The 15,688-nt window shown below is 40.9% G+C and overlaps 1 protein-coding gene across 2 annotated transcripts in view; it reads left to right on the top strand.

Moving 5' to 3' along the window:
• The window catches only part of LOC143268732 (uncharacterized), a 30,024-nt gene extending 14,661 nt beyond the window's left edge, over positions 1-15,363 (top strand). For both annotated transcript variants that reach the window (XM_076552258.1, XM_076552259.1), the window contains 3 exons: positions 1,097-1,223; positions 7,768-7,863; positions 11,734-15,363. In XM_076552258.1, coding sequence (XP_076408373.1) covers positions 1,097-1,223; positions 7,768-7,863; positions 11,734-13,256 — 1,746 coding nt within the window. In that variant the 3' untranslated portion in view covers positions 13,257-15,363. The remainder of the gene's footprint in view (positions 1-1,096; positions 1,224-7,767; positions 7,864-11,733) is intronic.
• Positions 15,364-15,688: the final 325 nt, after the last annotated feature.

Raw genomic sequence — 15,688 nt, 5'->3', positions numbered from 1 at the left:
ATTTTAAGATTAAAAGTTGCCAAAAAGAAAATGGGGGAATGAAAGACCCTAACCCTTCAGGCTTACACCCCCAAGCCTCAGGAAATGACAAGCTTCAAGCACCAGGAAATGAGAAACTAAAAATCTAGTCCCAAGGCAACCTGACTTAGCCATTGTTCAATCTCCCTTGCAACCATATAACAATGTAAAGAGATTTCTATTAAGAGATGTGCTCAACTGTGACTGGGATAGTTGCAGGTGTTCCAGGAAGGACCACTGTGACCTTTGTGTAAACTCCACTCCCACCCTGATATCCCCCCTTGAGGTTTCAGGAAGAATGTACCTCTTTGACATAACTGCACACCCTCTGGGATCACTCTGTAACCAGACCATAATCTTGTGAAACGAAATTGTATGGGAATTGTAATCTTGTGGGTTTTGTGGGTTTTTCCTTTAAAAGCCCTCATGGGGCTGCAGTAAGATGCGACTCTTGCTCTCAGGACAAGAGTTTGCCCTTCTGTACAGAAGCTTCAATGAATCCTGGTGCTTCTGCATCAACTGGACTGGAGTCTGGGTTCTTGGGGCATCCACTTGAGACCCTAAACTTTGGGGTCCAACAATTCTACTTTTTGAGTTATATATTGCAATATATGGTGGATTAAGGAAAAAATCAATGAGTCTTTCATGCCACATGTATGCAAGTATAGAGCCTGGATGGAGATCTAGGAGTTGGGACTTGATGATGTGTGTAATGTGTATTTTAAGCACTATGTCCGTTGATCAGGACATAGGCTGCTCTGAATGGAAGGTCACTACTGTCAGGAACCTGATCTGGAATCCAGTCCTCCCTTTGCATCTGGCTTGGACTTCCCACCAATCTTCAGTGTTGTCTGGTTCTCTGAAAAGGTGTCTCTGAGGGATACTGACAGGAGATGAATGCGTTTTTAATGTGTCTACTCTGTCCATTCTGTTGTTCTAGGCTTGACTCTAGGACCAGTCTCTATTCTCTTTATATTATATATATTTCCATTAATATATTATTGCTGTTAATATCTTAATATTGTTATTGGTTTTAATTAAATGAAAGTGCAGTATCATTCATTGATCTTTATTTCAGGAAATGCTGTCCTTCTGGGATGTGGCCATTGAGTTCTCTGCAGAAGAGAGGGAATGCCTGGAGCCCGCTCAGTGGAATTTGTACAGGGATGTGATGTTGGAGAATTACAGCAACCTTGTGTTCCTTGGTGAGGCTCTCATCCATAGTGAATTCTTATTTCACCATCAACATGTAGCTTCCTCACTTTGTATGGTATCTCATGGGAGCATTTCAACAGCCATTTTCATATCCTTTGTTTTCAGAAAAATTAAGGAGATTGCTGTATTAAAAATCATTTCAGGACTGAGGATGGTTCAGTTGTTAAGAGCATTGACTGCTCTTCTAGGGGATCGGGGTTCATTCCCCAGCACCTATGTGGCAGCTTAAACTGTCTGTAATCCCACGGTCTGACACTCTCATGGCATTGTGTTCTGACAAATAAAGCTTGCTTGGAGTCAGAGGGTGATGCTAGCCATTAGCTGACCACAGAGCTTCAGAGGCTTGTAGAAAGATGGACCGGAAGTGGTAAGTCAGGGCTGAGACAAGATCTGATCATTCAAGTTTTCCACCCCAATGCCTGACTCTAATTTTTTTTGTTTGTAGAGATTAATTTGATTAACACTTCATCCTCACACAGACATCCCTGCAAGTAAAGCACCAATGCACATGTAAAATTAAAATAACATATTCATAAAGAACCATTTCACTGTTTTTCTCTTTTTGTGTTTTACATTTCTGTGTTAGGTGTATTTTTCCTTCACTCCAGTGGGACTCTCAGAAATTCAATGGCATGAGACCTCAAGTACACTTGTTAATTAAACTGTTTCAAACTTCAGTGTTTTTTTTTTGTGTGTGTGTCTGTGTGTTTGGTTGGTGGTTTTGTTTTCTGATGTTGTTTTTTGTATTTTTGCATCCCCTTTGTGACTCTGGACAGTCCAGGCTGACAGAGATGAGTGTTTCCATGTAGGTCAACTTGATCCACTTAGAACAGCCACTTTAAACCCATGAGCCTCCCAGGCCGGCTATTCTTTAAAACAGTTTCTCACTGAACCTGCAGCTGCCATTCAGCTGGACTTGTGGGCGACAAGCCCCTAGGACCTGCCTGTCTTGCCCACCAGGTCTGGGGTTCCAGGTGCATGCCACTGGCCAACTTTTTATTTTTTATTAAGAGATTTTTCTATTCATTTTGCATATCAACCACAGATTCCCCTGTCTCCCTCCTCCTACGCATCAGACTCCCCTCCCTCCAATTCACCCTCCATTCCCACCTTCTCCAAGGAAAGGTCTCCCCTGTGGAGTCAGCAGAGTGTGGTAGATTCTGATGAGGCAGGTCCAGTCCCCTCCTCCCTGTACCAAGGCTGAGCTAAGTGTCTCAGCATAGGCCCCAGGTTCCAAAAAGCCAGGTTGAGGAACTAAGGACAGGTCCCGGTCTCACTGCCTGGGGGCCCCCTAAACAGTTCAAGCTAAACAATTGTCTTGCTCATCTGGAGGGCCTAGACCAGTACCATGGGGGCTCCTCAGCTATTGGTTCACAGTTCTTGTGTTTCCACTAGTTTGGCTATTTGTCCCTGTGCTTTTTCCAATCATGTTCTTGATATCTCTTGCTCATATAATCCCTCCTCTTTCTTGTCGATTGGACTCCTGGATCTGGGCCTGGGGCTTGGTGGTGGATCTTTGCATCTGCTTTCATCAGTCACTAGATGAGGGTTCTATCATGACAGTTAGGGTGTTCGGCCATCTGATCACCAGAGTAGGCCAGCTCAGGTACCCTCTAGACTATTGCCAGTAGTGTCTTTCAGCCATTTGAGCTTTTGTTGAGAATCCTCTGTTTAGCCCTATAGCCCATTTTTTAATTGGACTGTTAGGTATTTTGATGTCTAGTTTCTTGAGTTTTTTACATATTCTGGATATCAGCCCTCTGTCAGATATGGGGTTGGTGAAGATCTTTTCCCATTCTGTAGGGTGTCATTTTGTCTTATTGAACATGTCCTTTGCTCTACAAAAACTCTTCAGTTTCAAGAGGTCCCATTTATTAATTGTTTCTCTCAGTGTCTGTGCCTCTGGTGTTATATTTAGGAAGTGATTTCCTATGCCAATGGTTGAAGACTAGGTCCTACATTCTCTTCTATCATGTTGAGTAACTGGACTTATGTTGAGGTCTTTGATCCACTTGGACTTAAGTTTTGTGCACGGTGACAGATATGGATCTATTTGCAGTCTTCTACATATTGACATCCAGTTATGCCAGCACCATTTGTTGAAGATGCTTTCTTTTTTCCATTGTACAGTTTTGGCTTCTTTGTCAAAAATAGGTGTTCATACATGTGCAGATTAATGTTAGGGTCTTCAATTCGATTCCATTGGTCCACATGTCGGTTTTTATGCCAGTACCAAGCTGTTTTTATTACTGTAGATCAATAGTAGAGCTTGAAGTCAGGGATCATAGTGCCTCCAGAGGTTGTTTTATTGTCCAGAATTCTTTTGGCTATCCTGGGTTTTTTGTTTTTCCAAGTGAAGTTGAGTATTGTTTTTTCCTGGTCTGTGAAAATTGTGTTGGGATTTTGATGGGGATTGCACTGAATCTATAGATTGCTTCTGGTAAGATTGCCATTTTTACGATTTTAATCCTACCTGTCCATGAGCATGGGACATCTTTCCATTTTCTGATATCTTCTTCAATGTCTTTCTTCAGGGACTTAAAGTTGTTGTCATATAGGTTCTTCCCTTGCTTACAGTTACCCCAAGGTATTTTATATTATTTGTGGCTATTGTAAAGGGTGATGTTTCTCTGATTTCTTTCTCAGCCCATTTATCATTTGTATATAGGGGGGCTACTGATTTTTTTGAGTTAATTTTGTTTCCTGCCACGTTACTGAAGGTGTTTATCAGCTGTAAGAGTTCCTTGGTCAAATGTTCGGGGTTAGTTATGTATACTATTATGTCATCTGCAAATAGTGAAAGTTTGATTTCTTCCTTTCCAATTTGTATCCCTGTGATCTCCTTTTGTTGTCTTATTGCTCTACCTAGAACTTCAAGTACTATATTGAATAACTATGGGCAGAACGGAGAGCATTGTCTTGTTCCTGATTTTAGTGGAATCACTTTGAGTTTCTCTCCATTTTCTTTGATGTTGGCTGTTGGCTTGCTGTAAATTGCCTTTATTATATTTAGGTATGTTCCCTGTATTCCTGATCTCTCCAAGACCTTTATCATGAAGGGGTGTTGGATTTTTGTCAAAGGTCTTTCCAGCATCTAATGAAATGATCATGTGATTTGTTATTTTGAGTTTGTTTATATGGTGTATTACGTTGACAGACTTTCGTATGTTGAATCAACCTTGCATCTCTGGGATGAAGCCTACTTGATCATGGTGGATAACTGTTTTGATGTGTTCTTGGAGTCTGTTTGCCAGTATTGTATTGAGTATTTTTACATCAGTGTTCATGAGGGAGATTGGTCTGTAATTCTCTTTCTTTGTTGCATCTTTGTTTGGCTTTGGAATCAGAGTACCTGTAGCCTCATAGAAGGAGTTTGGTAATGTTCCTTCTGTTTCTATTGTGTGGAACAATTTAAAGAGTATTGGTATTAACTCTTCTTTGAAGATCTGGTAGAATTCTGCATTAAAACCATCTGGTCCTGGGCTTTTTTTTTTTTTTTTTTTTTTTTGGTTGGGAAACTTAATGACTGTTTCTATTTCCTTAGGGGTTATTGGTCTATTTAAATAGTTTGTCTGGTCTTGATTTAACCTAGGTATGAGGTATCTATCCAGAAAACCTGTCCATTTCCTTTAGATTTTGTATTTTTGTGGAGTACAGGTTTTTGAAGTATGACCTGGTCATTCTCTGGATTTCCTCATTGTCAGTTGTTATGTCTCCCTTTTCTTTTCTGCATTGCTAATATGGATGCTCTCTCTCCGCCTTTTGGTTAGTCTGATTTAGGGCTTGTCTATCTTGTTGATTTTCTCCAAGAACCAACTTTTTGTTTCATTGATTCTTTGTATTATTCTCTTTGTTTCTATTTTATTGATTTCAGCTCTCAATTTGATTATTTCCTGGCATCTCTTCCTCCTGGGTGACTTTGCTTCTTCTTGTTCTAGAGCTTTCAGGTGTGCTGTTAAGTGGCTAGTGTGAGATTTCTCCAACTTCTTCATGTGGGCATTTAGTGCTATGAATTTTCACTGCTTTTATAGTGTCCCACAAGTTTGGGTATGTAGTGTATTCATTTTCATTGACCTCTAGGAAGTCTTTAATTTCTCTCTTTATTTCTTCCTTGACCCATTGGTGATTCAGTTGAGCATTATTCAGTTTCCATGAGATTGTAGGCTTTCTGTAATTCTTGTTGTTGTTGAAATCTAGCTTTAAGCCATGGTGGTCTGATAGAATACAGGAGGTTATTCCAATTTTTTTTGTATGTGTTGAGATTTGCTTTGTGACCAAGTAAGTATGTGTTCGATTTTAGAGAAGGATCCATGGGTTGCTGAGAAGAAGGTATATTCTTTTTTGTTAGGGTAGAGTGTTCTGTTAGATATTGATTAACTCCATTTGAGTCGTAATATCACTTAAACCCCCTATTCCTCTCTTAAGTTTCAATTTGGCAGATCTGGTCAGTGGTGAGAATGGGGTGTTGAAGTCTCCCACTATTAATGTGAAGGGTTTAGTGTGTGCTTCACGCTTTAGTAATGTTTCTTTTACATATGTGGGTGCCCTTGTGTTTGAGACATAAAAGTTCAGAATTGAAACTTCAATCTTGGTGGATCTTTCCTGTGATGAGTATGTAATGTCCTTCTTGATCTCTTTTGATTGATTTTAGTTTGAAGTCTATTTTGTTGGATATTAAGATAGCTCTACCAGCTAGCTTCTTAAGACCATTTGATTGGAAAGACCTTTCCCAGCCTTTTATTCTGAAGTAGTGTCTATCTTTGAAGTTAATATGTGTTTCCTGTATGCAGCAGAAAGATGGGTCCTGTTTTCGTATCCATTCTGTTAGCCTGTGTCTTTTTACAGGTGAATTTAGTCCATTGACATTAAGGGTTATTGATGACCTGTGATTGTTATTTCCTGTTATCTTTTAGTGGTAGTGTGTGTGTTTCTCTTCTTGGAGTTTACTGCTGTTTGTTTAGGTATTGCCTGTGTTTTTGTGGGTGTATCTGACTTACTTTGGTTGGAATTTTCCTTCTAGTGCTTTCTGTAGGGCTGGATTTATGGATAAGATTGTTTAAATCTGGTTTTGTCTTGGAATGTCTTGTTCACACTGTCTATGGTGATTGAAAATTTTGCTAGGTATATGCTAGGCTGGCATCCATGGTCTTAGTGTCTTTATTACATCTGTCCAGGTACTTCTGGGTTTCAAAGTGTCCTTTGAGAAGTCAGGTTTATTGTGATAGGTTTGCCTTTATAAGTCACTTGGCCTTTTTCCTTTGCTGCTCTTAATATTCTTTCTTTATTCTATAGATTTAGTTGTTTAATTATTATGTTGTGAGGGGACTTTTTTGTGGGGTCTAGACTTGGTGTTCTATAGGCTTCTTGTGTCTTCATAGGTATTTTTTTTTTAAGTTGGGAAAGTTTTCTTCTATGATCTTGTTGAAATCATTTTCTGTGCCTTTGAGTTGGTATTCTTCTCATTCTTCTTTCACTATTATTTGTAGGTTTGGCCTTTTCATGGTGTGCCTGATTTTCTGGACATTTTGTGTTATGACTCTTTTGGCTTTGGTACTTCCTTTGACTGACACAGATCTGTTTCCTCTATTGTATCCTCTACACCAGAGATCCTCTCTTCCATCTCTTGTATTCTGTTGGTTATGCTTGCATCTGTGTTTCCTGTTCATTTACCCAGATATTCTATTTCAAGCATTCCCTCTGTTTGTGTCTTCTTCATTGATTCTATTTCACTTTTCAGATCTTGAACTGTATTCCTCACATGTTTGCCTTTTCATGGTTTTCTTGGCTTTCTTTAAGGGATTTATTGATTTCTTCCAATTTTTATATGTTTTTCCTGTTTCTTTATTGATTTCTTCGAATATTTGTTTGTCTTTTCCTCTATTTCATTTTTGATTTTTTCTTGAAAGGCCTCTAGCATCTTCATGATGCTAATCTTAAGGTCACTTTCTTTTGCTTCTTCTACCTTGTGAGGTTCAGCTATTGCTGTTGGAGGAGGGCTAGGTTCTGGTGATGCCGTATTGCTCTTTATGTTGTTGTATGTATTTTTGCCTTGAAGTCTGCCCATCTCCTCTTTCCTTGGTCCAATGAGAGCTGGCAGTTTGGTTTCTATGCCTCAGGAAGTTGTTGGGGTCTCAGGCGGATGGGTATGGGGACATGGCATATAGATTGCATTATCCAGTGGGGAGTTTTGGTGAGGTGGTCCTTCTGGTTTGAGTTTTGCCTGCTGTCTGGCAACTGGGACAGAGTTGGGTGGGGGTTCCTTGGGACTGGTTGTGTCCTAGGAATGGGTCCTAGGGGCCTCACAATTCAGTTTTAATGGGTTTTTCTTTCCTTTAAATAAAATTCAGAATCTAGATATTGTAAATTCCTTTATGTAGTGTAGTGATTCTATAAGAAAACATTTAAGGAACTGATTGTCTGCAATCATTTATTTCATCATCTCTTTCCTTATAAGCCATGTACTGGAAGGAACATGTCAATTCCAAGTAAAAGAACACATAAACAATCTTGTTCCTTCTTTTTTTCTACAAACAGGACTTGCTGTGTCTAAGCCACACCTGGTAACACTTTTGGAGCAAAGACAAGACTCTTCAGATGTGAAGAGACGAGCAGCAGCCAACGTGCAGCCAGGTGTGTAGGAATGAGGGGTTTGGGGCCAGGGTTGAGTGCAAATATCCCCCAGAAAGGCAGGCTTTCCCATCACCTGGAACATGACACTGTGGGAGTCATTCTTTGGTCTGTCCTTCATGTCTTTGTTGTCGAAGCTCATCTCTCAGAAGTGTATGGTACTTTAAGTCCTTGAAGCTTTACATTTCCCCAAGAATAACTCACTAGCCGGCTCCTATTGCAGTGCCTTCCGAGATCTGTGTCTTTGTTGATTCTCCATTGTAGAGTAAGACACAGGGAAAGAGAACTCAGTGCTGGTCAGACTGAGAGTCATTTAGTTTTAGAATTTGAGAGCAGACTCTAGCCGAAAGATCTCAATACCAAAGTGAACATCATGTCTTGAGTTATGACTTTCTTGGGTTAAGTGTTTTCTTTGACTGATGGATCTATTTCCTCTAGCATATCCTCCATTCCCCAAATTCTGACTTCCATATCATGTATTTGTTTCCTTTTGCTTGCTTCTGTAGTTCCTGCTCAGTTCTTGTATAATATTAAAGTGACCAGCCTTAATATTATACATCCCAGGGGCTCAGGAGAGAGAACTACTAACGGCGAGGACTATTTTCAGGAAATATCATCTCAGCACACCGAGTTCTATAGTCCACTTGCTTTAATTCCTCTGGCATAACATCCTTTATACACAGCTTCAGTTCTGTTTTCATGTCTAGCTCCTTTCTTGCCTGATTTCTCTATATTTATCTACTGTCCCCTCTAGATTCTATCTTAATTCCTTCATCTAGTTCTGTCCCTTCTAGGTTCTCATCTATCTAGTTCTTTCCCCTATCAGCTCCTCTCCCGTCTCCTTCTCTCTCATCTGGCTCTTCCTCATCTTGTTCTTCCCCATCTGGCTCTTCCTCATCTTCCATCTCATTCCTCTAGTCCTCTCTTTTAGGCCTTCAATCTAGTTTTTCCCCATCTCAGTTCATTCCTCTCAAGTTCTTACCCATCTAGTTCTTCCATTCTCTTTTCTCTTCTCCCCTCTACCTCCTGGAAGTCTCGGTATATAAAGGGAGGGTCCGAGCTAAATTGTGTAAAGCTATTACTTAACGTCCACCTCTCCTGGGCGGTGTCTCCTTGTGGAATTTACCGTAAATCAGGAGACTTGCTTGTGGGCTGTTATCATTGTTAGTCTACCTGGGACTAACAATGGGTGCCCACCTGGTGGTGTTTCCTGTAGTCCTTGAAAGTGGCCAAGGGAGATAATCTGATTCCAGAGAAAGCCTTTCCTGAGGCTGTTCTCCAAATACCTGGAATGTGTATGTGATCAGTCTACACTGTTAGCCCTTCTTAGGGAAAAGTCAATTGGGAAAACTATGAAGGCACACATGATTTTCATAACAGAATACAGCTGATATATAACAAGCCAAGTAACACCAAAAACTCCTTGGGATTTGGCTTCCTCTGGAGGAATTCCCTGATCCCTCCAGGTAGTGACTTTGCCATAACCAGCTGAGTTCTTATGATATATTCCTGCGGCCCGCAGCACTCAGTTACTCAGATTTTTATTTCCAGCATTCCCTCGCTTGGTGTCTTCTTCATTGCTTCAGTTTCAATTTTTAGATCTTGAACTCTTCCCTTCCCCTGTTTGATTGCTTTTTCTTTGTTTTCTTGACTTTCTTTAAGGGATTTATTGATTTCTTCTCATTTTTGTTTGTCTTTTCCTCAATTTCTTTAAGGGAATTTTTCATTTCTCTTTAAAGGCCTCTATCACCTCCACAAAGTGATGTTTTAGGTTCTTTTCTTCTGTCTGCTTCTGTGTTGTGATTTTCATGTTCACTAGGTTCTGGTGGTGCCATGTGGCTCTTTATGTTTTATGTATTCCTGCACTGGTGTCTACCAGTCTCTTCCATAATCAGTGCAAGAGGTGTCTGTGTCTTAAGGAACTCCTATCAATCCAATCTATGCTGCCTGTGTCTGTGTCTCAGGGGGCCACTCTTGATCTAACCTGCATTCTTGGGTCCAATCAGAATTCTTGGTGCACTTGTTGTGCCCAGATCGTGACCCCCAGAGAGACCACCAAAGACGAGCATGCCGGAATGCAAAAGCAAGGTTTAATTCTGGATATCCAAAAGCAATAGAAGCCTAGGCAGGGACTTCGTCCAATACATCCAACGCAGTGGAGGCTGGAGGAAGCGTCCACCTGTCTGCAAGCTCAGTTTTTAAAGGGAAAAGTCACAAGGTTACATCATTTAAGGGTGCTAGTATGGATACAATTCTGATTGGCTCGCTTCTAGGGACTTCTAGAAATTACTTCTAAGGGAGTGGTTGCCCGCCACCATTTCTCATTGGCTGCCCTCAGGTGGGGGCATTTCTGTAGTCAGTTACCCTGGAAACCAGGGAGAGGACATTCCATAGTCTGGCAGGCATTACCTCGTGACTATCCTGTGATTCTGTACTTTTACACTTCCTGGTTTCTGGAATCTGAACTGACTGGTTTCAGTAACTAATGGCCTATTCCCAAAAGGAGAAATCTTAGGCCTTAATTTTAGGGTGAAAGCATTTTGGTCTTATTTCTAAGATGGCTCCTTTTGGTCTCACACACTAATCAGAATTCTTGGTGCAATCAAGCTGGTAGATTCTGTGTCTCTGGGAGCCGCAAAGGTTTGGGCAGAGGGAGTTGGTCTCATAAATTGCAGGGTCCTTTGGGAGATATTGGTAGGGAGATCTGCCCACTGGAGTCTTCACAAGTTGTCTGCAATGGTGGGGGTTGGCATGGGTCATGGGTTGTGCCCTGGGGCCTAGGACTTTCTAGGAGTCAGGACTTTCTGGCTAGGCAAAGAGCCAATCAGAGCTGGTGGATTCTGTGTCTTAGTGAGCCACTTAGGTCAAAGGGAGTGGTGTTGTAGATTGTAGGGTTTAATGAAGAGTGTTTGATGAGAGGCCTGCCCACAGGAGACTTCCCTACTGGCCTGCAACTTGGTGTGGGGAGGCATGACTTGTACCCCAAGGCATAGGTCCTAGAGACATGACTGTCTGGCTGGGATAAGACTCAGTCATTCATCTCTTGGTACCATCAGAACTTGTGGATTGAGTGTCTCAGGATGCCCCTGAGGTCACAGGGGGATGGGTAGGTTTGGGGGAGGGAGGGGGTCTTACAGATTGCAGGGTCCCTAGGGGGTATTGGTGGAGAGATCTGCCTGCCAGAGTCTTCCCTACTGGTCTACAACTGGGGCAAGTGTGGGTAGGGGTGGTAGGGCATGGGTTCTGCCTCAGGGCCTAAGTCCTAGAGACAGGACTCTGGCAGGGAGAAGATTCACTCAGCTCTTGGTCCAATCCGAGCTGGAGGATTCTGTTTTATATATTCTTCTCATCAAAATAAACTATAAAATACTGTCCTAAAATTTTGAGTTATAAATTTAATTTTTTGGGGGACCATCTACTTGTAGTGCAGCATAACTTTTCTACCTTCCAAATTAAAACTCTGTAGGAGGATGGAAATGTTCTTTTTAGATGATGGCTCAAATCATACAGTCACAATTAACTTTCTCTTTTCTCAGCTTGGTTACTTGATTTAAAATTACAGGGGTTCATTGTTTAATGGGTTAACTTCTGTTGGAAAATGCCCTCACAACTTTCTTAGTAATTAAACTTTGAATACTATGCCATAATATCTAGGTTCATTTTCGTCATGCCATTATTCTAGAATAAGTATAGATTATTTCTACCTACAATATTTTATCATTTATGCTTAGTGCCTATAGGTTTTGAAATATACTGTAGTTTCTCACTGATGCTTCAATATGTACGAGTAAATGTTTCCTTTGAAAAAGATAAGCATTGTACGTATGAAGAATATTTCCAAGCTTTGTTCATATCTCAACTTTTGCTCAACAGGAACAACATTCAATGACTATAATGTTTACAGCAAGGGTATTGACTGCAACTCATTACATATTCAACGCCAAAGAACTCATACAAGGGAAAAACCGTACCAGTGTAAAGAATGTGGTAAGGGCCTTAGTTCTTATAAAACACTTTCCATACACCAGAGACTTCATACTGGAGAAAAATCCTACACATGTAAGGAATGTCATAAGACCTTCAATACTCACTCATCACTTTTTATACACCAGAAAAATCATACTGATGAAAAAACACATAAGTGTGAAGAATGTGGCAAATTGTTTTACTATCCTTCACTGCTGAAGCAACATCAAAGAATTCATTCTGGAGAGAAACCCTACAAGTGTGAAGAATGTGGCAAAGCTTTTTATGAACCTAAATTGCTGAATCAACATCAAAGAATTCATTCTGGAGAGAAACCCTATAAGTGTAAAGAATGTGGCAAAGCTTTTTATGTACCTAAATTCCTGAATCAACATCAAAGAATTCATTCTGGAGAGAAACCCTATAAGTGTGAAGAATGTGGCAAAGCTTTTTGTTATCCTTCATTCCTGAAGCATCATCAAAACACTCATTCTGGAAAGAAACCCTACAAGTGTGAAGAATGTGGCAAATCCTTTTACACTCCTTCACTGCTGAAGCATCATCAAAAAATTCACTCTGGAGAGAAACCATGCAAGTGTGAAGAGTGTGGCAGTTTTTTTTCTTCATTTTCCTACCTTAGACAACATCAAACAGTTCACTCCAAAGACAATCCCTACAAGTGTGAGGAGTGTGGCAAAAGGTTTTCCCATTCTGCAATCCTTCAGAAACATAGTAAAATTCATGGAGAGAGACGATACAAGTGTGAAGAATGTCACAAAACCTTTGTTTATCACTCAGATCTTAAGAGACACAAGGTAGTTCATACTAGACAGAAACTCTACAAGTGTGAAGAATGTGGCAAATGTTTTTCCGCTGGTTCATGCCTTAAGCGACATCAAATAATTCACTGTGAAGACAACCCTTACAAGTGTGAAGAGTGTGGCAAATGTTTTTACTCCAATTTATCCCTTAGAGGACATCAAATAATCCATTCTGAAGACAATCCTTATACCTGTGCACATTGTGGCAAACGATATTCCTCTTCTAGGGATCTTCAGGAACATCAAACACTTCATACTGGAGAGAAATTGAACAAGTGTGAAGAATGTGGTAAAGCCTTTCATTTTCACTCATCTCTTAGGAGACACAAGGCAATTCATGTTGCAGAGAAACCCTACAAGTGTGAAGAATGTCACAAAGCCTTTCCTTATCTCTCATCCCTTAGGAGACACAAGAGAGTTCATAGTGAAAAGAAATCCTACAAGTGTGAAGAATGTCACAAAGCCTTTAATTATCTCTCATCCCTTAGTAAACACAAGACAGTTCATACTGGAGAGAAACCCTACAAGTGTGACAAATGTCAGAAAGCCTTTCTTTATCCTTTATCCCTTAGGAAACACAAGACAGTTCATACTGGAGAGAGTCCCTAAAACTGTGAGGAGTGTGACAGATGGTTCTCTTCACCTTCATCCCTTCGACAACATACAAAAGAAAAGGAAGTTCATTCTGAAGACAATCCCTAAAATTGTGGGGAATGTGACAAAAACTTTGTTAATCTTTATGTCCTTACTCAATACATGGTATAGTTCATAGGGGAGAGAAATCCTACAAATGTCTTAAAATGTTTATTTTTTCAACCCTTAAAATGCATCACATGATTCATTCTGACTACAAACTCCATGAGTGTGTGAAGTGTGGTAAAATGATTGCTAACAATTCAGGTCTAACCCACCTCTAATGAACTCTAGTAGAGAATAATAGGCTAATTATTTTGGATTGTAAAGAGGAACCTCTAACTTCCAATAGCAAAATGCTAAGTATGTCATCAGAGAACAGTAGAGACTTCTCTTTGCTGTAACATCCAACAATTTGTTGAAGCTGTGCTGTGGGATGATCTGTATGGCAAATTGCTCTGATTGGTCAATAAATAAAACACTGATTGGCCAGTGGCCAGGCAGGAAGTAGGTGGGACAAGGAGAGAGGAGAATTCTGGGAAGTGGAAGGCTGAGGTGGAGAGACACTGCTAGGTGCCGCCATGACCAGCAGCACGTGAAGACACCGGTAAGCCACCAACCACGTGGCAAGGTATAGATTTATGGAAATGGACTAATTTAAGCTATAAGAACAGTTAGCAAGAAGCCTGCCACGGCCATACAGTTTGTAAGCAATATAAGTCTCTGTGTTTACTTGGTTGGGTCTGAGCGGCTGTGGGACTGGTGGGTGACAAAGATTTGTCCTGACTGTGGGCAAGGCAAGAAAACTCTAGCTACAAAGCAGTGTATTTGAAACAAGCCTTGATTAATGAGTCTCTTTCTTCTGTAGCTATAAATGTTCCCTGAAACCTTTACCATGTCCTAACTTTGTCCACAGGGTACCTGGAATCTGAGATCTGGGCTGTGGCATAGTTATTCTTGTTTTTCTCAGTGGAGTCATCCAAGCTCCTGTAATATCTCCCCTTGGTGTGTAAGAATCTCTGTCTCTCTCAGCTAGCAGGTTGTCATGCAGTATCTGGCTCCTGCATCCTTATTGGTAAAATAAAAGGACAATGACTTAGTTAAAACTACAGGAAGGTTCTTCCAGTCTAAGGCCTCCGCATCAAGGCAGCAGCTGCAGCTGAAGAGGTGAAGTCATCAGCTGTGGCATTGATAGTATGAGGTGCAGCTGCTGTGCCCCAGATAAAAAACAACAGTGCCCATACAGCAATAATGACAGACAAGTTATGAGAGGAACCAATCTCTTTCTGATTGGATTTAATGCTTATTCCACAAATTGTAACTGATGTGATATTAATTTGCTAATATACTTTTGCGTGGCTAGGTGATAAGCCCTAGGGAGAATTGAATGCTGTTATTCTAATAAGTGGATACTAACTAAATGAACGTAAGTCCTCATCTTATCCCACAGAGTCAGGAACCCACATTCTCATCTTATCCCACAGCGTCACGGACCTCTCAACACCCACTAAAAAAATGTTAGTTGCATTGTAGATAGGAAATAATACACAGATGCACATTTGTCAAAGTATAAAGAATATTAGGCTGTGGAGGGCCCTTGTCTAAAAGTGACTCCTTTGTCACACATTGTAAAAGAGGTCCCTTATGTACATCTAAAGCCAAAAGTCAGGGAATCCTAATGGAAAAGAGGCAGAAAGAATGTCAGAGGCAGAAATAGTCGATGTCTGCAGTGCGACAGTAGAATTGTTGAAACATTTTAGAACTCTGAAACATGTCCACAGGCTTCCAGGTTCCAGTCAACTGTCCTACATCCCCACACATAGTACCATTTTTTGGGGGATCAGAATGGCTCTGACCCCTCTAAGATCGCCCCCACCTCCCCTGTTCTGAGTGCGCTGAGGTCAGGCTGTTCTGCGGATGTTTTGCTGTTTGGTATATCTCGTGGTTTGGCAGCTGTGGCTTCCTGGGTCATGCTGATCATTCCTTGACCCTGGGTGCTTGATAAACAATTCTGTTTGTTCCTCCTGAAAGGGTATATAAGATGGGGAGGAAAGAATAAACAGTCCTGATGCTTGCAACTTGACTGGTGTGTGCTGTGCTCATCCCCACATCCCTCGCCAGGGTTTGGACCCAATTGCCATGTGGGCATGGCACCATTTCATGCTTAAATGTGGTTGATAAAATGTGCACCCCAATACGCTTATCTGAGGGTCAAAGAACAGAATAACTACCAGATTAGACATAGAAGCCAAAAATGGTGGCCCACATGCCTTTAATCTTGTCATTTGGGAGGCAGAGATCCAGATGGATCTCTGAGTTCAAGGCCACACTGGAAACAGCCAGGCATGGTACACACACCTTTAATCCTAGACAGTGATGGCAGGAAGCAGAAAGGTATGCAAGACATG

The sequence above is a fragment of the Peromyscus maniculatus genome, chromosome 15 (assembly GCF_049852395.1).
Source record: "Peromyscus maniculatus bairdii isolate BWxNUB_F1_BW_parent chromosome 15, HU_Pman_BW_mat_3.1, whole genome shotgun sequence".
In the NCBI taxonomy this organism is placed as follows: domain Eukaryota; kingdom Metazoa; phylum Chordata; class Mammalia; order Rodentia; family Cricetidae; genus Peromyscus; species Peromyscus maniculatus.
The sequence above is the reverse complement of the archived record's forward strand: the minus strand, read 5'-3'. Positions and strand labels throughout refer to the sequence as shown.